The 26,244-nt window shown below is 45.9% G+C and overlaps 1 protein-coding gene across 1 annotated transcript in view; it reads left to right on the top strand.

Annotated features, from left to right (window-relative positions):
* Positions 1-26,244, top strand: part of NCAPD3 (non-SMC condensin II complex subunit D3) — an 89,199-nt gene that overhangs the window by 57,290 nt on the left and 5,665 nt on the right. The window contains exons 16-33 of the mRNA XM_075603374.1: positions 32-252; positions 1,029-1,220; positions 3,309-3,406; positions 3,964-4,079; positions 4,204-4,311; positions 4,721-4,835; positions 4,978-5,085; positions 6,133-6,371; positions 13,425-13,504; positions 13,586-13,723; positions 13,803-13,936; positions 14,670-14,869; positions 15,690-15,800; positions 15,889-16,071; positions 17,715-17,878; positions 17,970-18,106; positions 19,436-19,504; positions 20,549-20,684. Coding sequence (XP_075459489.1) covers positions 32-252; positions 1,029-1,220; positions 3,309-3,406; positions 3,964-4,079; positions 4,204-4,311; positions 4,721-4,835; positions 4,978-5,085; positions 6,133-6,371; positions 13,425-13,504; positions 13,586-13,723; positions 13,803-13,936; positions 14,670-14,869; positions 15,690-15,800; positions 15,889-16,071; positions 17,715-17,878; positions 17,970-18,106; positions 19,436-19,504; positions 20,549-20,684 — 2,549 coding nt within the window. The remainder of the gene's footprint in view (positions 1-31; positions 253-1,028; positions 1,221-3,308; positions 3,407-3,963; positions 4,080-4,203; positions 4,312-4,720; positions 4,836-4,977; positions 5,086-6,132; positions 6,372-13,424; positions 13,505-13,585; positions 13,724-13,802; positions 13,937-14,669; positions 14,870-15,689; positions 15,801-15,888; positions 16,072-17,714; positions 17,879-17,969; positions 18,107-19,435; positions 19,505-20,548; positions 20,685-26,244) is intronic.

Below are 26,244 nucleotides of genomic sequence, written 5' to 3'. Positions count from 1 at the left end.
GGCTGGGACTGTATGACTCTTCCCTTGGCAGGCTCAGCAGCACAATGTTCTAGTACAGAAGGCTTGGCTGACAGGGGTTATCCCTGTGGTAATGGATACAGAGAACTCCGTGCAGGAGAGAGCCCTTGACTGCCTGGACCAAGTGATTCTGCAGGAGATTACACACTACAGCCGCTACAAACCTGGGGACGAGAGACAGAAACTAACGTGGGACCTACTAACATTGCTCACTGCTGAGAACCTGGAGCTCAGGTGAGGAGAACACACTTTGCATCGTTTTAATGTCCCTGTTATTCAGAATGATTGCAAATAAATTCAGGCCTGTCCAGAAAAGGGCATTATTTAGAAAAGGATCCCTTATGATGCACTGAAACCCTCACAGAATAATAATTACAATAGAACCTTAATTAGATGTATATAAAACAAAGGGGAGGGAGAACTATCAAAGAGAGAAGCTATATTATATTAAAGCTGTAACTATGTAACGCACATGGGACACTGGTATATATGCTGCATACATGGTCACTTGGCAGTGTACAAAGGCTGGCCTAATACAAGAACCCGTGTAGGGGAATAAACTGATTTGGTGGAAGGTGACGAGGGAAGTGTATGTGAGTATACACACGTGAATAACTAAATCCGAGGAATAATAATACGGACTCGCAGTATAATCCCATGCACAGTGCTCACAGACCACTGTATACTCTGAATACTACTGAGCCCCGCACTGAGGATGTCTAAATGCAAGAGGCTTGCTAGACACTGTATTAGCTGCCCGTAGTAACGCTGGGCTAAGATATAATAGCTAGTAAAAGCCCTATTATGTACTTGAGTTATACTGCAGCATTAGAATCAATACACTCGGTCTCTGGCACCTGTGTCCCAATCATGCTAGTGACGTCAGTGGCTGACGTCGGGTGAGCAAGCCTCTTAGATTTAGATTCATGTCATTCTGATTTAGGGGTTTAACATTTATGGACTTCATTTTACTCGTAATTGTGTGTGTTCTTGTCTCTCTCTCCCGACAGCCGTTATCTGTCAAAGGCATTTCACTTGTGGTCAAAGCAGAATAAGTTCTCTTCCACCTTAATCAACAACATAATCTCTCACACGGACACGGAGCACTCCGCCTCAGCCTGGATGGTGCTAGCCAAAGTCGCTGGCTCCTCACCCAAGCTGGACTACACCAAAATCATAAATTCCTGGGACCACGTCAGTAGGTGAGAATGGCCCTGACTCTCAGACACTTTATGCAGCGTGATGAATTGGTTTGAGGCCTCACGTGCAGTTGGATCAATGATCAAGCATTTGCCAAATTGGTTGCGGTCAGTACATTTTGGCTGGAATTCAGAAGAGGCTGGGTGTTTTATAGCCTCAGACCTTGTTATAACTGGTTGACTGAGCAATGAGCCTTGAGGTAAAATTAGGTAGTGTATTGAACGTGCATTGTTAAGGAAAAGTAGCAGTGTATGGGGTATGAATGGTCCCTATATGTTGACTAAATTTCTGCATAAATATTATAACATGGCAACCCGACTCAGCCAGCTTCATGCTTTTAAAAGTTGCCTCTGCAAACCTTTTTGATATCCATAATTGGGATTGCCACAAGTAGACTTTGTTATTTTATTCATTTCTGCAAAATGACTACAGTAATGTTGTTGATCACATTTAGTGACGGAGGTATCTGCAAAACATGGCGAAGCCGGGTGTTACTGATCCCTTATTCACTGAATGAGTAACATTAGGTTTTCAGCGTTTCTAATAGTGCTGAGGAAGGGACCTTTTGGATGGACCCTGCTGGTCAACTAAACCCTTCAGATGCATTGTGCTTGTTTTATCACTCATTATAGGCTAAATCAGTAAAATTCCGGTCATTATTGAAAACCCTGCTCTCTGATTGGTTAAAATTCCGGGCATTATCCAACCAGTAATGCCTGGAATTTTAGCTGCTTGCAAAGTGTAGTTTTCAATGTGTTTTATTTCCAGCCAATCAGCTTTCAGAACAGCTGAGACAGGGCAGGAGGATTCGTCTGATTGAAGTAACAGCTCTGAGACAGGGCAGGGGATTGGTTAGAATGAAGTAACAGCTCTGAGACAGGGCAGATGATTGGTTAGAATGAAGTAACAGCTCTGAGACAGGGCAGGGGATTGGTCAGGACGTATCAGCCACGGATTGACTCCTCCCCCTCCAGAGCTGACTGAGATTTTCTGAGCAGATTCAGTTAAATTGGGGGAGAGGAGGGGAGAGGAGGGGAGAGGAGGGGAGAGGAGGGGAGAGGAGGGGAGAGGAGGGGAGAGGAGGGGAGAGGAGGGGAGGGGAGGGGAGGGGAGGGGAGGGACCAAAGAAGTAAGTGGCTGTCTGCAGTTTCTTTTTGGCTTCAGTTTGTGTGTCGGGAGCTGTGTGTGTGTGTGTGTGTCAGTGTAGCAGCAGTGTGTGTGTGTGTGTATAAAGGTGGTGTGTGTAGGTGTGTGTGTGTAAAGGTGCTTTGTTGTGTGTGTGTGTGTGTGTGTGTGTGTAAAGGTGCTTTGTTGTGCATAGAGGTGTGTGTGTGTGTGTGTGTGTGTGTGTGTAAAGGTGCGTGTGTGTGTGTGTGTAAAGGTGCTTTGTTGTGTATAGAGGTGCAGTGTTTGTGTGTGTGTTTGTGGGGTGTGTAGAGGTGCAGTGTGTGTGTTTGTGGGGTGTGTAGATGTGCTGTGTTGTGCTGTGTTGTGTGTAAGAGGTGGGGGGGGGGGGGAGAGTGCAAAGTTTAGTAAGTGGCTGCATTTTTGACTGTGGCTGCAGTGTGTGTTTGTTGTGCTGTTGTGTGTGTATAGAGCTCCAGTGTGTGTCAGCAGCAGTGTTTATGGGTGTAGCATGTGTGTAGAGCTGCTGTGTTGTGTGTGTAGAGGAGGTGTTGTGATGTGTGTGTGGCAGCAGTTTGTGTGTGTGTAGAGCTGGTGTGTGTGCGCGTGTACACAGGGGGCGGCAGTGTGTGGATATAGATAGCGGCAGTGTGTGGATATAGATATCTGCAGTGTAAGAGTATATAGAGGTGGTTTCGTGTATTTACCATTTTATTTTAATAAAAAAATGTATATAACTGTACAAAAGTGTCTATTATTTATGAAAAAAGCCTACATTTAGCCTATAATAGTAATAATCCCCTCAGAACAGGGCATTACTGGCCAATAATGCCCTGGCTGGGTTATAAAGTCCCTCGGCTTCGCCTCGGGCCTTCAACTCTTCCAGCCAGGGCATTATTGGCCAGTAATGCCCTGTTCTTCTGGGATTATTACTTAATTAACCCCAGCAAACAAATCTCTTACAGACAGAGAGATGCTAACACTAGCACCACTGGGCACATCCTGTGTGTGATAGGAGACATTGCAAAGCACCTTCCTTCAGAGACAAGAACCCATCTGATACGTGAGTATTTGTCTCTTCTCTGGTGATACCCACTGTAAGGATTGTAGAAGCAGAGAAGAATAAGAAGTGAACGTCCTGTCACACTTGGGACTGATGCAGGCTTGCACATTCAGCCCTCTGATACCTCACACCAATGTCGCCCTATACCAGAGTTCAGAGCTGAAAGGCCAAAGCAACATTTTGTATGGCGTTATTTAATATTATAATAATATTTTATGTGCACAGGTCTAAAAAGAAACCATATTAAGTCGTAATGAAAATAGCCTGAAGGAGCTGCTATGGAACAATCTGACAGCCTCATGCAGCCCTTGAGGTTTCAGGCTACCCGCAACTGGCCTAAAACATCTTCTTGAGGCGGCTAAGAACAGCTTATGCCATATGTTTTGGTATTTATCGCTAACTTTTCAGTAAACCACAGCAGCTTTGCCATGGCAGTGTTTTAGCTCTTCAAAACGCAACATTGATTATTTTGTGATGATAGAAATAACCATAGGGTCCCTCACTTATCCTTTCTCTGTTACCTCCATATTTTACTGGCATTGTCTCTTCCTTGGCAGATTATGTGAAGGACTGGCTGAAGGAGTTTCACTCTCCCCTTGAAGTGATCAGTCCAGCAGTGGAGGCTCTACAGAAGCTTTGCCATGCTCATTCGGACACACCTGAGGGCGTGCAGGTATAGCCTTGTGAACCGCTATTCCTCATTTTAGCTCCTGCTTACCGATTCCCTGGTTGAGATTGTTTTCTGAGTGTATAGTTGGTGGAACAGTTCTCAATATCCCTTTCTCCTACTCTTGCAGGAGCTGCTGAATGATGTGTTTGGTGAGATTATCTCTGTTTGTGAAGAGCACATCTCCTCTGTCGTCATGACTGACTACAGAAATGAGCAGTTCGACCAAGAATTAATGGTGTGCACGCACATAGCGCACAGTGCGCCTACACACGCACACACCGTGCACCACCCTACGCACGCACACAACTCTCTCTCCCTCCTTAACTCGACTAAGTCTGTCAGCTCTGTTAACCAAGGGAGGGGGGGGGGGGGAGTCACATCCTGCTGCTTCCTGACCAATTCCCTGCCCTGTTTCAGAGCTGTTCCTTCCTCCTGACCAATCCCCAGCCCTGTCTCAGCTGTTCTGAAAGCTGATTGGCTGGAAATAAACACATTGCATGCTGCAAAAATTCCGGGCATTACTGAATGAATAATGCCCGGAATTTTAACCAGAGAGCAGGGGTTTCAATAATGCCCGGAATTTTAGTGCTTTAGCCTATAATTTTTAATACTGCATAGTGATTTTGATGACCTACATTAATCAGGTCAAGCACCTCTTCACCCTGGGGGAATCTGCCCAGCTGTGTCCAGCACGTGTGGGGAAACGAGTCATGCTGCTGATTCAATCCATTTTGGCCTCTTCTGTCTCTGCAGAACAGAGTGAGTAGCTTTCTGGGTTTAACGCACCAAACCCCGTTGTAGCAAAATGTGTCCAAAAATGTAAATACTCTCTCCAGATGATACTGCAGCTGAGCCTTGGTGAACCTTAGACTATCATCGTTATGCTTGTTGTCTCTGTTAGATTCTTGCCGCTCTGATAGTGAGGATCTTCCAGTGTCCCAACCACTTTCCCAGTTCAAAGGGTCCAACATGCCTCCTTTGATCAGAGCACATGCCTTCATCACACTTGGTAAGAGCCATTTCACATGCATCTGCGGATTTGAAGCTTGACTAGTATGCGGTTGCTCATTTGGTGTTGGATGAAAGAAGCTTTGGATAAAAGAGGAAAAAAATGTTTGAACATCACATTGTTCTGTTTTACGGGTTGACTTGGGAAGTGGAAAAGCATAATGATATGGTTTAGAGATGTTTGTCACTCGGGTAGTTAAGCAATAGTAAACAACAATTAGAGGGGCTACTTGCATTTCTTCCCCTTAATAAACACCACTAAGAAATGTAGCAAGGATCCAAAAATGAAGACCAAGATATAGAATATAGTGTATTATGTTAAATTCTTGAAATTTGACCAGATCTACAATCCTTGCATTCACAATATGTAAAACATAAGTATAGCGCCGCAAATAAGGGAAAAGCAGGTCCTCCATGGATTTTATGAGACACCCTTCTGATGTTTGGCCTATCACCGTTATCGGTCACTTCCGTTTGCTCCGTACTTCCGGTTACAGATCTCCAAGTAACATCCACAAATCTCTGCTGCCCCTCAACGCGTTTCACCGTGACTGCTTCTTCAGGTGAAAAAAATGCAATGATTGTAGATATATAGTTGAATTCAAATAATTTAATATAACATACTACACTATAGTCTATATCTTTTTGTCTTCGTTTTTGGATCCTTGCTACATAGCTGAGTCGTGCTGATCAAGTGGGGGAAAAATAAGAGAAACTACCAGGTGTAGATAACCAAAGGAAATGTAGTATTCCAAAGAGGCTTGAATACATGAAATGATTCCGAGTGAATAGAGGAAGTCTTTCGTTGTGAATAGTAGTTGGAACGATTACACGACATTCTGCCTTCCCCCCGCCCCCCTAAATCGTGACACTGTGCTCCCTGGTTTTGAAGAAAGATTTTAGTTGGTCAATAGTTCCGTTGAAGGGAAAGCCATCACTGCAGTGGGTTAGAGAGAAGTTTGTTTGTGATGGTTGCAGACAGAAACCGCTCCAATGAATGGAGTGGGTGCTAGATACTTCACTTACTGGTGCGTTCTTCCTTGTACAGGGAAGTTGTGTCTACAGCATGAAGACCTGGCCAAAAAATGTATTGCAGCCCTCGCCCGGGAGCTGGAGGTGTGCGAGAATGTGGCTATCCGAAACAACGTGATCCTTGTGATGTGCGATTTGTGCATCCGGTACACCACAATGGTGGATAGGTACATCCCCAATGTGTCCGTGTGTCTCAGAGACCAAGACCCCTTCATTCGTAAGCAGACCCTCATCATGCTGACTAACTTGCTGCAGGTGAGGCTTATCCCTTTCACATACATGGATATAGGGAACCTGGTGTGAGTGTCTGATTTAGTCTCTTCTATCGCTATATAAACGTGCTTTAGGTGAGACCAGGCCTCATTCCTACCCATCGCCGTTAAAGGGAGAGCACTATCACTCCTGTTTTGGGTCTATAATATTCGGGTGTTCTGGTTTTGTAAAAATTCTATTTTTTTGGTTTTCGATTTTTTTTTTCATGAAATTATGAAAAGCACAAAAAAAATCAAGCATGAAAATAACATGGTGTGACAAATAATTAAAATAAATAAGTGAGTGTGCTCAGAAGTGATTTTTATTTGCAGTGAAGTAAATATAAAATCATAAAAACAGGTACCTAAAATAATGGACCTGTAACATCTAAAAGAGAAAAAGATCTGGTGAAAATACGTAACGGTGGGCACTAGGCCTGGTGTTCTGGTATTGGTTGTAATAAAAAAAAATTACGGGGTTGGTTCTAAAAATCATGGGGGGTTTTGGCTTTGTATTAGTTTTTTGCAGAGTACAGGCATACCCCAGTTTAAGGACACTCACTTTAAGTACACTCGCGAGTAAGGACATATCGTCCAATAGGCAAACGGCAGCTCACGCATGCGCCTGTCAGCACGTCCTGAACAGCAATACCATCTCCCTACCTGCACCGAAGCTGTGCGCAAGCGGGGAGACTATAGAGCAGGGCTGCACAACACGCGGCCCGCCTGGCCTCTCTGCGTGGCCCGCGGCGGTCGGGCGCCAGTTATTTAATTAATTAAATAAATTAAAAATTCAAAAAATGGCGGCGATTCATCCCCAACCCCTCCTCCTTCGCCAAACCCCCGCCTCCCCCCCCCTCCCCCCCGGTTTTGAAATGCGCGCGCGGGGGCAGAAGCAGCATGAGGAGGATGCAGGATGCCGGGGACTGGAGGTCAGAGCATGCTGGGGGCGGGGCTTAGTGCCGGGGAGAGGATGTGCTGAAAAGATGTGTGTGTGTGTGTGTGTGTGTGTGTGTGTGTGTGTGTGTGTGTGTGTGTGTGTCTCTCGGGCTGGGTGGGGGGGGGGTGAAAAACGGGCTGGTGCAGAGGTGGGGGGGGGGGGGTGTGTGAAAAACAGGCTGGTGCAGAGGTGGGGGGGGGGGGTGAAAAACGGGCTGGTGCAGAGGTGAGGTGAGGGGGGGCTGCTGACATGTGAGGTGCAGGGGGGGAAGTGATGTGAGGTGCAGGGGGGTATGATGTGAGTTGCAGGGGGGGAGAGAGTGTCATATTGAGGAGAGGGGGAAAGAGTGTTATATTGAGAGGAGGGGGAGAGAGTGTCATTTAGGGGAGGGGGAGAGTGCCATATTGAAGAGAGGGAGAGAGAGAGTCATATTGAGGAGAGAGTCATATTGAGGAGAGAGAGTCATATTGAGGGGAGGGGGAGAGAGTGTTATATTGAGGGGAGGGGGAGAGTGTCATATTGAGGGGAGGGGGAGAGTGTGTCATATTGAGGGGAGGGAGAGAGTCATATTGAGGGGAGGGGGAGAGTGTCATATTGAGTGGAGGGGGAGAGAGTGTCATATTGAGGGGAGGGGGAGAGCGTGTCATTTAGGGGAGGGGGAGTGTGTCATATTGAGGGGAGGGAGAGAGTGTCATATTGAGGGGAGGGAGAGAGAGTGTCATATTGAGGGGAGGGGGAGAGTGTGTCATATTGAGGGGAGGGGAAGAGTGTCATATTGAGGGGAGGGAGAGAGTGTCATATTGAGGGGAGGGAGAGAGAGAGTGTCATATTGAGGGGAGGGAGAGAGAGAGTGTCATATTGAGGGGAGGGGGAGAGTGTCATATTGAGGGGAGGGGAAGAGTGTCATATTGAGGGGAGGGGAAGAGTGTCATATTGAGGGGAGAGAGAGAGTGTCATATTGAGGGGAGAGAGTGTCATTGAGGGGAGGGGGACAGTGTGTCATATTGAGGGGAGGGGGAGAGTGTCATATTGAGGGGAGGGGAAGAGTGTCATATTGAGGGGAGGGGAAGAGTGTCATATTGAGGGGAGGGGAAGAGTGTCATATTGAGGGGAGGGGAAGAGTGTCATATTGAGGGGAGGGGGAGAGTGTCATATTGAGTGGAGGGGGAGAGAGTGTCATATTGAGGGGAGGGGGAGAGCGTGTCATTTAGGGGAGGGGGAGTGTGTCATATTGAGGGGAGGGAGAGAGTGTCATATTGAGGGGAGGGAGAGAGAGTGTCATATTGAGGGGAGGGGGAGAGTGTGTCATATTGAGGGGAGGGGAAGAGTGTCATATTGAGGGGAGGGGGAGAGTGTGTCATATTGAGGGGAGGGGAAGAGTGTCATATTGAGGGGAGGGAGAGAGTGTCATATTGAGGGGAGGGAGAGAGAGAGTGTCATATTGAGGGGAGGGAGAGAGAGAGTGTCATATTGAGGGGAGGGGGAGAGTGTGTCATATTGAGGGGAGGGGAAGAGTGTCATATTGAGGGGAGGGGAAGAGTGTCATATTGAGGGGAGAGAGAGAGTGTCATATTGAGGGGAGAGAGTGTCATTGAGGGGAGGGGGACAGTGTGTCATATTGAGGGGAGGGGGAGAGAGTGTCATATTGAGGGGAGGGGGAGAGCGTGTCATTTAGGGGAGGGGGAGTGTGTCATATTGAGGGGAGGGAGAGAGTTATATTGAGGGGAGGGAGAGAGAGTGTCATATTGAGGGGTGGGGGAGAGTGTGTCATATTGAGGGGAGGGGAAGAGTGTCATATTGAGGGGAGGGGAAGAGTGTCATATTGAGGGGAGGGGAAGAGTGTCATATTGAGGGGAGGGGAAGAGTGTCATATTGAGGGGAGGGGGAGAGAGTGTCATATTGAGTGGAGGGGGAGAGAGTGTCATATTGAGGGGAGGGGGAGAGCGTGTCATTTAGGGGAGGGGGAGTGTGTCATATTGAGGGGAGGGAGAGAGTGTCATATTGAGGGGAGGGAGAGAGAGAGTGTCATATTGAGGGGAGGGGGAGAGAGTCATATTGAGGGGAGGGGGAGAGAGTCATATTGAGGGGAGGGGAAGAGTGTCATATTGAGGGGAGGGGAAGAGTGTCATATTGAGGGGAGGGAGAGAGTGTTATATTGAGGGGAGGGAGAGAGTGTCATATTGAGGGGAGGGAGAGAGAGAGTGTCATATTGAGGGGAGGGGGAGAGTGTGTCATATTGAGGGGTGGGGAAGAGTGTCATATTGAGGGGAGGGGAAGAGTGTCATATTGAGGGGAGAGAGAGTCATATTGAGGGGAGAGAGAGAGTGTCATATTGAGGGCAGAGAGAGAGTGTCATATTGAGGGGAGGGGGAAAGAGTGTTATATTGAGAGGAGGGGGAGAGAGTGTCATTTAGGGGAGGGGGAGAGTGCCATATTGAAGAGAGGGAGAGAGAGAGTCATATTGAGGAGAGAGTCATATTGAGGAGAGAGAGTCATATTGAGGGGAGGGGGAGAGAGTGTTATATTGAGGGGAGGGGGAGAGTGTCATATTGAGGGGAGGGGGAGAGTGTGTCATTGAGGGGAGGGAGAGAGTCATATTGAGGGGAGGGGGAGAGTGTCATATTGAGTGGAGGGGGAGAGAGTGTCATATTGAGGGGAGGGGGAGAGCGTGTCATTTAGGGGAGGGGGAGTGTGTCATATTGAGGGGAGGGAGAGAGTGTCATATTGAGGGGAGGGAGAGAGAGTGTCATATTGAGGGGAGGGGGAGAGTGTCATATTGAGGGGAGGGAGAGAGTGTCATATTGAGGGGAGGGAGAGAGAGAGTGTCATATTGAGGGGAGGGAGAGAGAGAGTGTCATATTGAGGGGAGGGGGAGAGTGTGTCATATTGAGGGGAGGGGAAGAGTGTCATATTGAGGGGAGAGAGAGAGTGTCATATTGAGGGGAGAGAGTGTCATTGAGGGGAGGGGGACAGTGTGTCATATTGAGGGGAGGGGGAGAGTGTCATATTGAGGGGAGGGGAAGAGTGTCATATTGAGGGGAGGGGAAGAGTGTCATATTGAGGGGAGGGGAAGAGTGTCATATTGAGGGGAGGGGAAGAGTGTCATATTGAGGGGAGGGGGAGAGAGTGTCATATTGAGTGGAGGGGGAGAGAGTGTCATATTGAGGGGAGGGGGAGAGCGTGTCATTTAGGGGAGGGGGAGTGTGTCATATTGAGGGGAGGGATAGAGTGTCATATTGAGGGGAGGGAGAGAGAGTGTCATATTGAGGGGAGGGGGAGAGTGTGTCATATTGAGGGGAGGGGAAGAGTGTCATATTGAGGGGAGGGGGAGAGTGTGTCATATTGAGGGGAGGGGAAGAGTGTCATATTGAGGGGAGGGAGAGAGTGTCATATTGAGGGGAGAGAGTGTCATTGAGGGGAGGGGGACAGTGTGTCATATTGAGGGGAGGGGGAGAGAGTGTCATATTGAGGGGAGGGGGAGAGCGTGTCATTTAGGGGAGGGGGAGTGTGTCATATTGAGGGGAGGGAGAGAGTGTTATATTGAGGGGAGGGAGAGAGAGTGTCATATTGAGGGGTGGGGGAGAGTGTCATATTGAGGGGAGGGGAAGAGTGTCATATTGAGGGGAGGGGAAGAGTGTCATATTGAGGGGAGGGGAAGAGTGTCATATTGAGGGGAGGGGAAGAGTGTCATATTGAGGGGAGGGGGAGAGAGTGTCATATTGAGTGGAGGGGGAGAGAGTGTCATATTGAGGGGAGGGGGAGAGCGTGTCATTTAGGGGAGGGGGAGTGTGTCATATTGAGGGGAGGGAGAGAGTGTCATATTGAGGGGAGGGAGAGAGAGAGTGTCATATTGAGGGGAGGGGGAGAGAGTCATATTGAGGGGAGGGGGAGAGAGTCATATTGAGGGGAGGGGAAGAGTGTCATATTGAGGGGAGGGGAAGAGTGTCATATTGAGGGGAGGGAGAGAGTGTTATATTGAGGGGAGGGAGAGAGTGTCATATTGAGGGGAGGGAGAGAGAGAGTGTCATATTGAGGGGAGGGGGAGAGTGTGTCATATTGAGGGGTGGGGAAGAGTGTCATATTGAGGGGAGGGGAAGAGTGTCATATTGAGGGGAGAGAGAGTCATATTGAGGGGAGAGAGAGAGTGTCATATTGAGGGCAGAGAGAGAGTGTCATATTGAGGGCAGAGAGAGAGTGTCATATTGAGGGCAGAGAGAGAGTGTCATATTGAGGGCAGAGAGAGAGTGTCATATTGAGGGGAGAGAGAGAGTGTCATATTGAGGGGAGGGGGACAGTGTGTCATATTGAGGGGAGGGGGAGAGAGTGTCATTGAGGGGAGGGGGAGAGCGTGTCATTTAGGGGAGGGGGAGTGTGTCATATTGAGGGCAGAGAGAGAGTGTCATATTGAGGGGAGGGAGAGAGAGTGTCATATTGAGGGGTGGGGGAGAGTGTGTCATATTGAGGGGAGGGGAAGAGTGTCATATTGAGGGGAGGGGAAGAGTGTCATATTGAGGGGAGGGGAAGAGTGTCATATTGAGGGGAGGGGAAGAGTGTCATATTGAGGGGAGGGGAAGAGTGTCATATTGAGGGGAGGGGAAGAGTGTCATATTGAGGGGAGGGGAAGAGTGTCATATTGAGGGGAGGGGAAGAGTGTCATATTGAGGGGAGGGGAAGAGTGTCATATTGAGGGGAGGGAGAGAGTGTCGTCATATTGAGGGGAGGGGAAGAATGTCATATTGAGGGGAGGGGGAGAGTGTCATATTGAGGGGAGGGGGAGAGTCATATTGAGGGGAGGGGGAGAGAGTCATATTGAGGGGAGGGGGAGAGAGTCATATTGAGAGGAGGGGGAGAGAGTCATATTGAGAGGAGGGGGAGAGGGTGTGATTTAGGGGAGGGGGAGAGTGTGTCATATTGAGGGGAGGGGGAGAGTGTCATATTGAGGGGAGGGGCAGAGTGTGTCATATTGAGGGGAGGGGGCGAGTGTCATTGAGAGGAGGGGGAGAGGGTGTGATTTAGGGGAGGGGGAGAGAGTTATATTGAGGGAAGAGAGACATGGGGGGGATGCTGACATGGGATGCTTACTTGGGGGGGGGGGCTGCTGACATGGAATGGGCTGGGGGGATGTGGAGGGGGTATTATGTTTTTGATGTGGAGGGGGGTATTGTGTGGGTGAGGGGGAGAGATGGGTGTATGAGAGATAGATGGGGAGTATCATAAAGGTTGATAGTGAGGGGTTCTGGGGGAGATGAGGATGATGATGGAGAGGTGCTGGAGGAATGATGATGATGATGATGATGATGATGATGATGATGATGATGATGATGATGATGATGATGATGATGATGATGATGATGATGATGATGATGATGATGATGATGATGATGATGATGATGATGATGATGATGATGATGATGATGATGATGATGATGATGATGATGATGATGATGATGATGATGATGATGATGATGATGATGATTTAACCCGTGCGGCCCAAATTTTTTTTCCTTGGAGCAGTTCGGCCCTTCTCACTTTACGAGTTGGGCAGGCCTGCTATAGAGCCTGTTACAAATGCCTTATTTACATCAGTTATGCACGTATATGACGATTGCAGTACAGAACATGCATCGATAAGTGGGAAAAAGGGAGTGCTTCACTTTAAGTACATTTTCGCTTTACATACATGCTCCGGTCCCATTGCGTACGTTAATGCGGGGTATGCCTGTAAAGTTCTGATTTTTAAACGCCCGGCTTTGCCTGTCATCTCCATTCCCCGTTCCATTGATTCCTTCAAGTGTTGATCTTGTGCCCTTCATGTTGATCTCTTGCTTGGGATGTCACTGCAATTTATAGCCTAACTTCAATGTTTCCTCCATTCAAACTTGCCGATGAGGTCGCTCATCCCCATAGGGAGCTGTAGATGTGACGTTCAGAAAATAAATGGGACATGCCGGGGAGTATTACAAAAGGATAGAACTAAAATACCCTCAAAATAATGCAAATCTCTTGCGATCTTGAATGCGCAGTTGTGCAGGCCATTGTATTCACTGAAATACGTCAATGAGGATGCTGGGTTTGTGGTTTAATGCTGTGCAATCACTGTCTCTCTCTCAACCTCAGGAGGAGTTTGTGAAATGGAAAGGCTCCCTCTTCTTCAGATTTGTCATTGTGCTGGTTGATTCTGACCCAGAGATTGCCAGGTAAGTCTGCCTTCCACTGTAAAATAGTTTCCCCCTCCCTAGTGGGGAGATGTTGCTTTCACGCTCCATCCTGTTTTGTAGGTTAGGGGAGTTCTGTCTGGTTCATCTGCTGCTGAAGAGAAACCCTGTCATGTTCTCCCAGCATTTCATCGAGTGCATTTTCCACTTTAACTCTTATGAGAAACACGAGAAGTACAACAAGTTTGCGGAGACCGAGCGGTAAGCCTTGCAGTCATATGTTCTAACCTAGCTGTCCTCCTCCATCCTACCTCTCTCTAACTGCTAATGTATGCGGCAGGGAGAGGAATCTCTTCTCGCTCAAGGGAAAGAAGAACAAGGAAAAACGCATGACGATATATAAATTTCTGCTGGAGCACTTCACAGATGAGCAGAGGTTTAACCTGACAACCAAGATCAGCCAGCATGTTCTGGGTATGTACACGGGTTGCATTGGCATATATTAAGCAATACATATGTTCACTACCTTAGAGTAAATATGTATGCAGATATTGGAGCTACATTGTACGTAAACCCCCCTGGCTGCATTGTTCTGCAATCCCCTGTGGTAGAGAAGACCATAAAATTATCCTAATACTGCATTGTGTACTTTGCATCTCTTCTCATTTTTCTTATTAGTATCTAACCCATTTAACTCTGTACAGAGTCTGCAACATATTGATGTGTTACAGGCTTCCACGGAATTAAAGGGGTTGGGGTGATCATTCCAGTAGATCTGTAAATAAAGTATGTTGCAGTTTAGCACTTGGGGTGCCCTGTGACGTAGCTACTGCGTCATAAGTCCTGACACGGGCCCATGACGTAGGAACCAGTTTTCATGGGGAGATTGCGTTCAGTACATGATCTGAACGGAAAGGAGGAGCCTCTTCTGAGCGCTGATGAGGTCACGTGATCACGACTTGCCGGAGAGGCTGTGGCACTGGTGTTGTAGTCGCTCTGGCACTCAAATGGTCAATATGATTGTGGTAATGATATTTTTAGGTGGTATTTAGATACCTATAGTAATGATACCTGCTGCTTGGCCATCAATCTCCCTTGTATTACATGCTCCCTAGCTAGGGGCATGGATCCCTAGACCACCTTTTGTGCAGCACTCGTGTTCCCCTCTGCATTTCTCTGCAATTTGTCTTCTCAACCTTCTTGGCAGCTTGCTTTGTGGATGGAGTTTTGCCTCTAGACATGGAAGCCAATGAATTGCTCTCTGACACTTTCGAGATCATGAGCTGTAAGGAGATCAAACTGTCAGCAATGCGATCCAAGCCCAGTGAGGACATTGGTGCTGAAGATGAAGAGATGGACATGGCTTCTGCCGTGATGCAGGCGGCACAGAAAAAGCTCATCTCCCAGGTGAGAGATAATTATCAACTGTGGAAACCACAGGCTGATTTTATAAAACTTCTAAACAATACCTCTGGACACTAAATTATCATAGGGAGAGGACAGCCTTCAGTCCGCTGTTTTGGTTTAGTATGTTTACAATGCTTAAACACTTTGCTGACCCAACAAACTGACATAAATATTGAAAATCAATCTTAAGCTATGAGTGTTATTGTATTGGAACTGATAAACATACATTTAAAAAAAAAAAAAATTTGGAACAAAGGTACCTGCATTAATCAAATGTACAGGTGGTTTATCCCTGCAGTAGAGACAACTTTGAACCCTATAAGACCTGTTGTCTTGAGGAATGTCCATCTGTTTTGACACATTGCTAGATCTCAATGATAAACCATACATGAATGCTAATATCGTCTGCGTTATGTAATGCACATATAAAACATTGTCCATAAAAATATTTGCCTTGATGGATTGGGAAATCTGACACGACATGTATTTCCAGGGCTGATGGAACCTCTTTGTGCATTTTGAAACTACTCCGTGCTAGTGATGCAGGCGACATGTACACACAGGAAAGCCGTTTTGTTTTCTCCTGCCTGCTAATAGAATTGGTCTCATGGGAAGCCATTGCAACTCAATAGGCCACGATGTTAGTTGGGAGAGCAGCCGAGAGGGGAGGTGGAGCACCCATAGACCAGTACTTCCAGCACTCACTGCGATGTTCCTTTTGTGTGCAGATGGGTCTTGGGCCTGCAGATATGATTGAAATGTTTCTCCTACCCTGGCTTCTGTTTGGTCACTAACCACACCTGGATGTTTCCCCATGTAGGTACAAAAGAAAAACTTTATAGAGAACATCATCCCCATCATCACCTCCCTTAAGGCATTTCTGGAGCAGCAGAGGATCCCAGCAGTGAGGGATCTAATGAACTATCTGCGGGTAAGTAGCAACCTAAAACAGGCACCGCCAATGCAGCCTGCAGAGCTACATGTAACCTTATGGCTGTCTTCCTTTGCATCGTCTGCAGGAAATGATGCAGGATTATCGGGACGAGATCAAGGATGTCTTTGCTGCAGATAAGCAGTTGGCAGCAGAACTGGAGTATGACATGAAGAAATATGAGGAGCAACTGGAAATGGAGAAGGAGCAGAGTGAACAAGAGCGACATGTTCTGGATCCCTCTGCCCCTGAAGTACTCCAAACGCTACAGGTAATTTCAGGAGAGGACAGGGCAGTCTCTGTAGCTATTCGGGTGCTTGTTACTTGCACAATTGCTAAAGCAATACTGAGCGTAAGGTGACCCATAATCCTAATTATAATAGGAACAGCTCATGGTGTTTATGGAAACGCATGATGTATTTGCGTTCGTTACTCTTCAATGGCAATTATGCAGCCACTTCCGAGTTGGATCCTGCCAGCATGTTCTCCAATGTGAGAGGTCTAACAAGCAGCACAAACTGTACACAAGGAACATGTCAAACACCGCGCTGCAGTGTTGGTAGATAAAACCGTTTAAAGATCAGCACCTTATTCATCATTTGAATATGCTAGTTAACAAATATTTGTTCTTTTACAACTAAGATCCAGCACGGTCATTAGAAATATCACTGGTGAATGATCGGTTGCTTCAAGCTCATATTCTATTTTCTTCTTTATTTCTTTGAGGAAGTAAGTAGGAATTTAGACCAGAGTAATGCAGTTGATGTGGTCTACTTAGATTTTGCAAAGGCTTTTGATACGGTTTCACACAAGAGGTTGGTGTACAAAATAAAGAAAGTTGGACTCAGTAATAATGTATGCACCTGGATTGAAAACTGGTTAAAGGACAGACAACTGAGGGTTGTCATAAATGGAACTTTTTCAGGTTGGGCTAAAGTCGTGAGTGGAGTACCTCAGGGATCGGTACTGGGAACCCTGCTTTTTAACTTGTTTATTAATGACCTTGAGGTTGGCACCCAGAGCAAAGTCTCCATCTTTGCTGATGATAGGAAATTGTGTTAGGTAGTAGAATCAGAGCGGGATGTCATTTCTCTTCAGAAGGACTTGGAGAGACTGGAAACGTGGACAGGTAAATGTCAGATGAGGTTTAATACAGATAAATGTAAGGTTATGCATTTGGGATGCAAGAATACAAAGGTGACTTACAAATTAAATGGGGATACATTGGGGAAATCCTTGATGGAGAAGGATTTAGGAGTATTTGTAGACTGCAGGCTTAGCAATAGTGCCCAAAGTCATGCAGTAGCTGCAAAGGCAAACAAGATCTTATCTTGCATCAAACGGGCAATGGATGGAAGGGAAGTAAACATAATTATGCCCCTTTACAAAGCACTAGTAAGACCACACCTTGAATATGGAGTAAAATTTTGGGCACCAATCCTAAGAAAAGACATTATGGAACTAGAGAGAGTGCAGAGAAGAGCCACCAAATTAATAAAGGGGATGGACATTCTAACTTATGAGGAGAGGCTAGCTAAATTAGATTCTTTTACATTAGAAAAGAGGAGTCTAAGAGGGGATATGATAACTATATACAAATATATTCGGGGACAATACAAGGAGCTTTCAAAAGAACTATTCATCCCACGGGCTGTACAAAGGACTCTGGGGCATCCCTTAAGGTTGGTGGAAAGGAAATTTCACCAGCAACAAAGGAAAGGGTTCTTTACAGTAAGGGCAGTTAAAATGTGGAATTCATTACCCATGGAGACTGTGATGGCAGATACAATAGATTTTGTTCAAAAAAAGGTTGGACATCTTTTTAGAAAGGCAAGGTATACAGGGATATACCAAATAAGTCCCCCCCCGTCTTTACGTGTAACTTTTAGTACAGCTCTATTAAATGCTTTTTAGGGTTCACCCCATGCGGTGGATGCAGTTCTATCTCCCAGGAGTCCCAAAGGACGCAGAACTCCTCTCTCAACTGATGGCTCAGCTGCTGCTTCTACATCTACTCAGCCAGGTTCCTCTGTTGCAGCAACACCCAGTGTTGGCATTCTGAAAGCCAAGGGGACGAGGTGAGAGTGCGTTCTTGGGAAGTACAGGATTCCATGTGAAGGTATAAAGCCGCTTCATTCTCTGCACTCTTACTTTTTTTTCTACTGGCAGGAAGGTGTCGCTTAGCACCCTCGCTATCCTGAACTCTGCAAAGAAAGCTGTGGAAACCTACAAAAAACAATGCAGCAAGAGCATTGGGGCACAACCGGCATCTCCTTCACCAGCTAGCGCAGCTAGCAGCAAACAAGGTGCGCATAATAAAAGATTAAGAAGGTGCTGAATTAACATTAATCATATCTTGTGTAGATACCTGCGTGCATCACTGCCGTGTGGTCCACATTCACAGATGGAGACTGTCAGATCTACAATGCTATTGCATTCATGGGTAGTTTCTTTTAGAATGTCCCCTTTTGGATGGGGAGCCGCTGTCCTGTATTACTCCCTTGCAAGATAAAACAAGGCACTAGCTAGTAATTATATTACATTGCATGTAATCAATATTTCTACTCCAGTAAGAGCCCACAGGAGAAAAAAAAAACAATCTGTCAAATGCAACACAATCGTACATGTAGAACATATGGAGAGGGAGATTTAAGTAAGAAGACACTATAATTATGTATTTGTATATGGATCAAAGCTAGCAGTTTGGTGTTGTACAAAGTGCTGGAGTGTCTGCAGTAAATGGTGTTCACAGCATTGGGAAAAATCCTAATTTCCCCCCAGAAGTTCAATTCTAGAGCAGTGGTTCCCAATGTGTTTTATTTAATTTTTAACCACATTGTGCACCCCCTGCTGGAAAAGATTTTGTTCTGCGAGAACCCCTAATTAATCTTATTGCATACCCATCAGGCTATTGCTAACAAAACCGTTTGACCGATTCCAGGCAGTATAGTGTCCTGAGCTTGTGGGACACACTACACCTCTAGTGTGTGCAGACAACATGGCTGGTAAAGCTGTCAATTACTGCGACCGCTTCTAAAGTCTCGTCCCACAATGCCTTGCCACTGTTAATGTAAACTATTGTGGTGAGCGAATTTGCAAGATTCTGCTGTCATTTTCAGCTATACCACCCACATGAAGGTTCAGTTTGGGGGCTTTCTAAGTACGCAGCCCCCCGATACTGCCTGGGATTCGCTTACAATTAATTTTTTTGGGTGACCACTAGTGAACCCCCTGTTGTAGGAGTCAGAGTCCCTATTCTAGAGCAATATGGGCTAAACAGAATGGCCCCAAGATTTCCACATTCTTGTAGTACGTTTTTCATTTTTTTTTTCAAAACCTATTTGTGCAGGTTTTTCAGCTTTACAGCCAAAGCAATAACAGCTTTCGAGCAAGGGGAACCGTGAATGTATATGTACTCCTGATCATCTTTAGTTTGGGCAATAAAAACAGCTGCTCGTTATTAAATATACACTTGTCACATACATACTACATTATTCTTGTTCGTCTCTAAGCTGTTCTAGTGTGGCTAGCTTTTGTCCTACCTAGTTTCAGCTTAAAAAAAAAAAAGTCAAACCTTTTGTTTACCCGACTAGGCCGTGTTACTTTATTTAACTACTTGTTACTTTTCTCTGCAGTGTCTTTCCGTAGTTCAGACCAGCAGTCCAATGGATCAATGGTGGAAAGAGCAATAAGCACCCCTGACGGTAAGTACGGAATACATGCTGGGTGCACACTGCTTTTTAACCGGTGGTGGTTCACACGAAGAGCTACAACCAGATCCTGACTGCTAATGTTGATCCTGTCATAATAACTAGTGTTGTATCGGGTCCTACATTTTCTGAAAAACGGGTACCTGGGCAAAATGAATCTTTTTTTACCCGGCCAGGTACCCATTTACCCGGACGGCACTTACCAGCAGGGTGAGGAAGACCGCGGCGACGTCCTGGTGGCGTTGGAAGCAACAGAAGTCTGTGTTCAGCCGGCGGGAGCAGCAGGAATTCAGCACACAGCTGATACCAGTGTGAGCCAGGGAACCATGTAACCGGAGCAGGAGTGTTCCTATTGGACAGCCGGGGAGGACAGTCTGTCCAATAGGAACACTCCTGCTCCGGTCACATGGTTCCCCGGCTCACACTGGTAGTTGTGTGCTGTATTCCTGCTGCTCCCGCCGGCTGAACACTGACTCCTGTTGCTGCCACCGCCACCAGGACCTCTGCTGCTGCTCCCAGATGTCGCCATGGTCTTCCTCACATTCCGTCGCCCGTTACAGGTAAGTGATGAAGTATTTTCATTTACAGTGACATTACCTGGCGCAGGTTCCTACATGGTGCCGGGCCCAGCCCCCTGCTGCTGGGTCCAGGTAATGACTGAGTAGCTGAAAAAGCGCCAGGTACCGGGTAATTACCCGGTGCTCGGTACATCACTAATAAAGTTTTCGTTGTATGTTGGTGCAGCTCTGATCACGCTGTTCCTTCTCTGCTCATAAACAAAAGGGATCCTTTCGGCTTCAGACTGTCAGGTTATTTGCAGAAATCAGTCTGGCCAATGATTTTATTGCACTCTGAGCAAACATGGGCCTGGTATGGCACATATAGCCCTTGTGATTCTGGAAAGGAAAGTGTTGGGGTTGACTAGTGTAACCCTTTGCTTTCAGAGATCCAATTGTTTCAGGTGCCACTATGGCAGTGATGGGATTAAAGCACTTTTCACTTGGATTATCATACTGATGTGCGTCTTGTCCTTTCCAGAGACTATTAATAATGTGACCTTTGGAGCCGGGGTCAGTTACATCAGCATCCAGGACACACCTTCCTTAGTGCGAGGAAGCAACACATCCCAAGAGCAGGATAGAGATGTCCTCTATATGGTGTCCCCGGACAAACCGTGAGTTCTCCAAGCATTCGGTCGTTTCTTCACTGCAGGCCTTTCCTGTTTAAAGACTTTAAAACTTTTTAAGGAACTCCGGTTCATTCTTGCTGTGACTAAAAACAAATTAAACAACCTGCGGGCAATTAATGGGCTAATCCAAGAAGGTTAGGGAGCGTGGGAAAGTTAAGCTGATCAAAATGTGCATTTACAATTGTTGTAAACGTATTAATGTGGTATGGCCGCAGCTAATGAAAATAAACAGATCATGAGCTAGTTATGCGAAAGCAAAATAAGATTGTTTTAATACCATGATTGTGACTTTCTATCTGGTCTAGTGACAGAGCTATAATGTGTGCAATAGCTGTATGCGACATGTTTACTTCAGTTTAGTGTTTGTAGGGTCCTTCCCCCTGGAAACAATCATGAATCAGACTTTATAAATCTTACAGCTCCTCCTGTAATGGAAACGAGAACATAGTGGTCCAATGTTCACTGAAATGATGGCAATCTGACTGGTGCCCACCACACTAACCTACAGTAGTGGCCCATAGTTCTGCCTTTGGTTATGGTTACTCCAGTGATGTTTAGAGCTCGCTAGCTGACATTAAGGATGGAAAAGGGTTACTGTACTTATTTAATAGCGCTCCCATAACTTTTGGTCTTTATTTCAACAGTGAAAGTAACTTAAATTAAACATTTTGCAAAAAAATTGAATGTTAAGTGCTTAAAAGCCTCAACTCTTAGAAGCGGAGGTGTAGGGGTCAGCTTTGTAAAATCAGGGTTTTCACTGAAATTGCTTTCAGCTTTCTGCAGTTTCAGTACTCAACCAATTTAACAGCCTCGTTAAATCCAACAAATGTAAACCCTTTCAACTGATTTTTCGGTAATCCATATTAATGCAAAAAATCCTGGAAATCCTTGTAAAAATCTGCAAATGAAGGGAAATGAATCGATGTAAATCCACCAGCTTTGAGCAGTTTTTAACCAGCTTTGTATATGTTTGCAGCACTAAACAAATCTAGTTCCACTTATACATTCAGTTTGGGATCTTCCCTTTTTCTTTTTTATTTATAACTTGAATTTTTATTGATGTAAAGTACAGGAACAAATTATACCGTAGCAGTGGCATATGCAGAGAAAATAAAATGTGAATCCAAATGTAATTATGAACATATTATATTGCGGCGTAAATAACAAGACCACCTAGGACAAGACTAGACTGACTGAGAGAACATCTAGCTCACGGTGTATCGGTTACTAACATATTTCTATCGTGTATATAGCGTGCTACCAGATGGGGTGGGGTGGGAATGACACGGGGTTGGGGAAAGAGCAGGAGGATGGTATGGGTGGGCCAGCCCTTAGGTGTGGACGGGGATCTTAGGGAGATACATTTTGGGTAAGGGTTTCTAAACCTCACCCTACTTGGGTATGTTTCCAAGTCCCTGTTGGGCGTGATCTTTCTTGCGAGATTGTGCATGATAACAGTGGATTCTGTGTATAGATGAGGTATGATCTGGTCGAGCTATAGGAGGTTGCATTTTGAACTATCAATGCCAAATTGTGGCACGCTCCACCCCGGGGATGTCTGTTTGGGCTAGCCAAGGTATCCAGATCTTTAGATAATTGTTCCCAGTGTCATTAACTAAGGTTGTTAATTTCTCCATCTGGCAGACGTGCCAAATCCTGTTCCAAATCTTGGGGATGGAGGGGATCTCATTAAGTTTCCATACTGCTGCGATCTCGCACCGGGTCGCTAGGGCAAGGTGCCCGAGTAATTTATTATTTGCTCTTGAGAGCCCCTCCTAGTGGTCTGTTCAGGAGGAACAGCCACGGGTCGAGGGGAATCGGGAGGCCCAAGATCCTCTGAGTCCAAATTTGAATTTCTTCCCATAGGGGGGCGATCCGGGGGCAAGACCACAGCATATGTAACAGGTCTGCCGACTCTCCGCACTGTCGAGGGCACAGCGGGGAGAGTCCTGGCACAAACCTTGATAATTTTAGTGGGGTGTGGTACCATCTCATTAGGACCTTATATGCATTCTCCTTTAGTGTAATACAGACTGAGCTTTTGGCTGCAGCTAAATAAATATTTTCCCAGTCATCATCCTCTAGGGTTTCTCCCAGGTCTGATTCCCACTGGGCTCTGTATTTCGGGTGTCGCTGAGCCGGGTTAATAGAACCAACTACCTCACCATATAACTGTGATGTGAGTCCCGAAATGTCTGATTCTGTAAGACAGAGCTTTTCGAAGTTAGTAAGTGCTGGGTAAGGGGCGCATTTGTTATAAAATGCTCGGACCTGAAGGTACTTAAAAAAATTCGTAGTGCGGGATGCTTTTTTCAGATCTTATATGTTCAAACGTTTTGATTTTTGTGCTGTTTCCCTCCAGGTCTCTGAGGCGTAAATAACCCGCCTTTTCCCAAATCGAGGTACTGCTACATCGCAGAGCAGGAGCAAAGTTGGAGTTCCCCCATTGGGGGGACATCAGGGAGTTTTTAGTGGTTAGGGAGTACTTGTGCTTTGACGTATTCCATATTGACAGTGACTTGGTCATAGAGGAAAGCAGAGTATCAGCCGCTACTCGTGCTGTTTTGGGAAGCCAAATTAGGGACTTCAGCTCTATTGGAGCACAAACCACGCCCCCTCTAGTTCCACCCATCATTTCAATGTAGGGCTGGAGTGCCATTGGATAATTTGGCTTAATTGTGCCGCTTTGTAGTAGGATAACAGGCAAGGTACCGCTAAGCCCCCTTCAGCAGTGGGTCGTTTCATAATTAGTTGGTTAACTCTCGTTTTTTTTTTGCCTCCCCAGATAAATTTGGAGATATTAGACTGAAGCGAGAGTACTTCTTTCAGTCCAGTGGCACCGGTAGCGTTTGAATTAGGTACAGGATGCGGGGGAGAAGATTCATTTTGATTCTCTGTATCCTGCCTATCCATGAGATTCTTTGGGATGACCACTTTAAGATGTCAGCTTTTAGTGACCGAATCAAGGGAGGGTAGTTTGCTTTATAGATATCTCTGACATCTCTGGTGATGTGAATTAAAATCAAAATTTAGCTTTAGTAGTTTTTCAACCTCCGTGGGGAGGCTGATGTTAAGAGCTTCCGATTAAGATTGGTTGATTTTAAATCCAGATATTTTAGTAAATTTGTCTAGCAAGTTGAAGAGGTTTGGCAGAGAGGTGAGGGGTCGTGACAGTGATAACAAAATATCGTCAGCGTATAGAGCTGCTTTGTGGGATTGCGAGCAAATGTATATTCCTACTATGTCTGGACAGCCACGGCTCTGCGCTGCTAGGGGTTCCATACAGAGGGCAAACAGGAGGGGGGATAACGGACACTCCTGTCTTGTGCCGCTTTTAATTTGGAATTGGACGGATGGAAAGCCCTGGTGTATGACCCTAGCAGTAGGGCCTGAGTAAAGTGCCATGATCGCTTCACTCACCCTATCCCCGAATCCAAATGCTCCGAGCGTCTCTTTTAAATACAGCCAGTCGATCCTGTCGAACGCTTTTTCTGCATCCAGACTTAACATGTTTTGTGATTTTCCTCTGTTTGCCAATTCTATCAGATCAATGTTTCGTCAGGTGTTATCCGCTGCTTGTCTACCTTTAATAAACCCGACTTGATCTGGATGTATCAGTCTGGTCAAGATCTGACTTAGTCTATTGGCCAACAGTTTGGCGTAAATTTTGATATCCGTATTAATCGGGGAGATTGGTCTATAACTTTTGAAGTCCAGCGGATCTTTACCTGATTTATGGATTATTTATATAGACGCTCGAAGCATCTCTCCGGGGATCGGGGCTCCCGCTAAGATTGCGTTAAACATGCGGAGCAGCCTAGGGGCTAGTATTTTGCAGAACTTTTTATAGTATATCCCTGAGAAGCCGTCAGGGCCGGGGGCCTTAGACGGTTTTAGTTCTTTTATAACCGTGGTTATCTCTTCTATTGTAAATTCAGCACCCAGACTCTCTCTGTCAGCCTCATTAAGTTTTGCTAGGTTCGAGTTTGCTAGGAAATCTTCCAGGGTTCTACTCGTTTTGGTGGTATGTGCCACTTTCTCTCCGTTATATAGTGCTTCGTAAAATTTGCCAAATTCGTCAACTATAATTTTAGGATTGGCCGAAGTAGCGCCCGACTCCAATCTAATCGCTTGAATATTATAATTGGCCTGTCTGTTGCGTAGGAGTTGGGCCAGCACCGTATCTGGCCTGTTAGCCCTCTCATAGAATTTCCTCTTAGACCAACAAAGCGAATTGTCAGCCCTGGATGTCAGAAGCATATTTAATTCAATTCTAGTGTCTTTCATTTCCTTGAGGACCTGCGAATCTGTTTTTTTTTCTGTGTGTATCAAGTAGGGAGCTTAATTTAGTCTGAAGGGTGAAAAACTCAAACCGCGCTCTTGCTTCCTTAAAAAGGATCTTGAAGTAGATCTGCTCTCCCCTCTTGCTGCTGCTGTGATGTGAAGGCGCCCCTCCTCCACCAATAACCGCTGTGGGAAGGCTCCAACGCCGGATGGAAATGAAAAATAAACACAGAAGCGCACCAAGGGTCAAGGTATATGTAATAAACAAGTAAAATAGTAACAAGTAAAAATTATTTTATATGTAAGTTTTTACTTGTTACTATTTTACTTGTTTATTACATGTACCTTGACCCTTGGTGCGCTTCTGTGTTTATTTTTCATTTTAGTCTGAAGGGTGATCATTTTAGCATCTCTCTCCCTTTTCCGTCTTGCTGCGACACTTATCAAAGTGCCTATGAGGGTCGCCTTGTGAGCCTCCCAGAGAACTAACTGAGATTCCACAGAGCCTGTGTTGATTTCAAAGAATTGGTTAATTTCTTTACCAATGTGTTCGCAAATGTCGGGGATTTTCAAAATGGATTCGTTTAATTTCCAGTTTGCTCCGAACCTGTCATGTTTAATATGGTTACACCGTAGCTCTATAGGTGCATGGTCAGACCATGAAATATCATGGATTTCCGCTCGGGCGACCAACGGGACCAGTCTACTAGAGACGAAGAAGTAGTCGATTCTACTGTATGAGTTGTGGGGGTGGGAGTAAAATGTGTAGTCCCTCTCTAGTGGGTGTAGTTCTCTCCAGATATCTGATAATTGGGTTTTACGAAGGCCTGCTGTCAGGGAGAGCTGTACTTTATTGTTAATCTTTTTAGGGGTACTAGACGTATCTATGGCTGGGTGAAGGGCAATATTGAAATCCCCTGCCACAATCAGATGACCATGTGCTAACATGTATAAGGTTTGGAAGAAGGTGTCAAAGAATTTTGCATCCTGCTCACAGGGAGCATATACAGCTGCAAATGTGATGGGTTGTTCGTGTATGGAGCCTGTGAGAATGATGTATCGGCCTTCCTTATCTCTTCTTATTGCCTTAGTGACAAAAGGAATCTTATTATGGAAAAGTATGGCGATCCCCCCTTTTTTTTTTCAGGTGCTGAGGAAAGATAGAACTTGGAGAATTGTTTATCCATAAAGCGAGGGGCACTCTTGTCGCTAAAATGTGTTTGTTGGAGCATCAATACATTGGCTCCTCGCCGTTTATATT

Source organism: Ascaphus truei, chromosome 6, assembly GCF_040206685.1.
Source record: "Ascaphus truei isolate aAscTru1 chromosome 6, aAscTru1.hap1, whole genome shotgun sequence".
NCBI lineage: Eukaryota > Metazoa > Chordata > Amphibia > Anura > Ascaphidae > Ascaphus > Ascaphus truei.
Note: the sequence above shows the minus strand (reverse complement) of the source record. Positions and strands in the feature narration are given on the sequence as shown.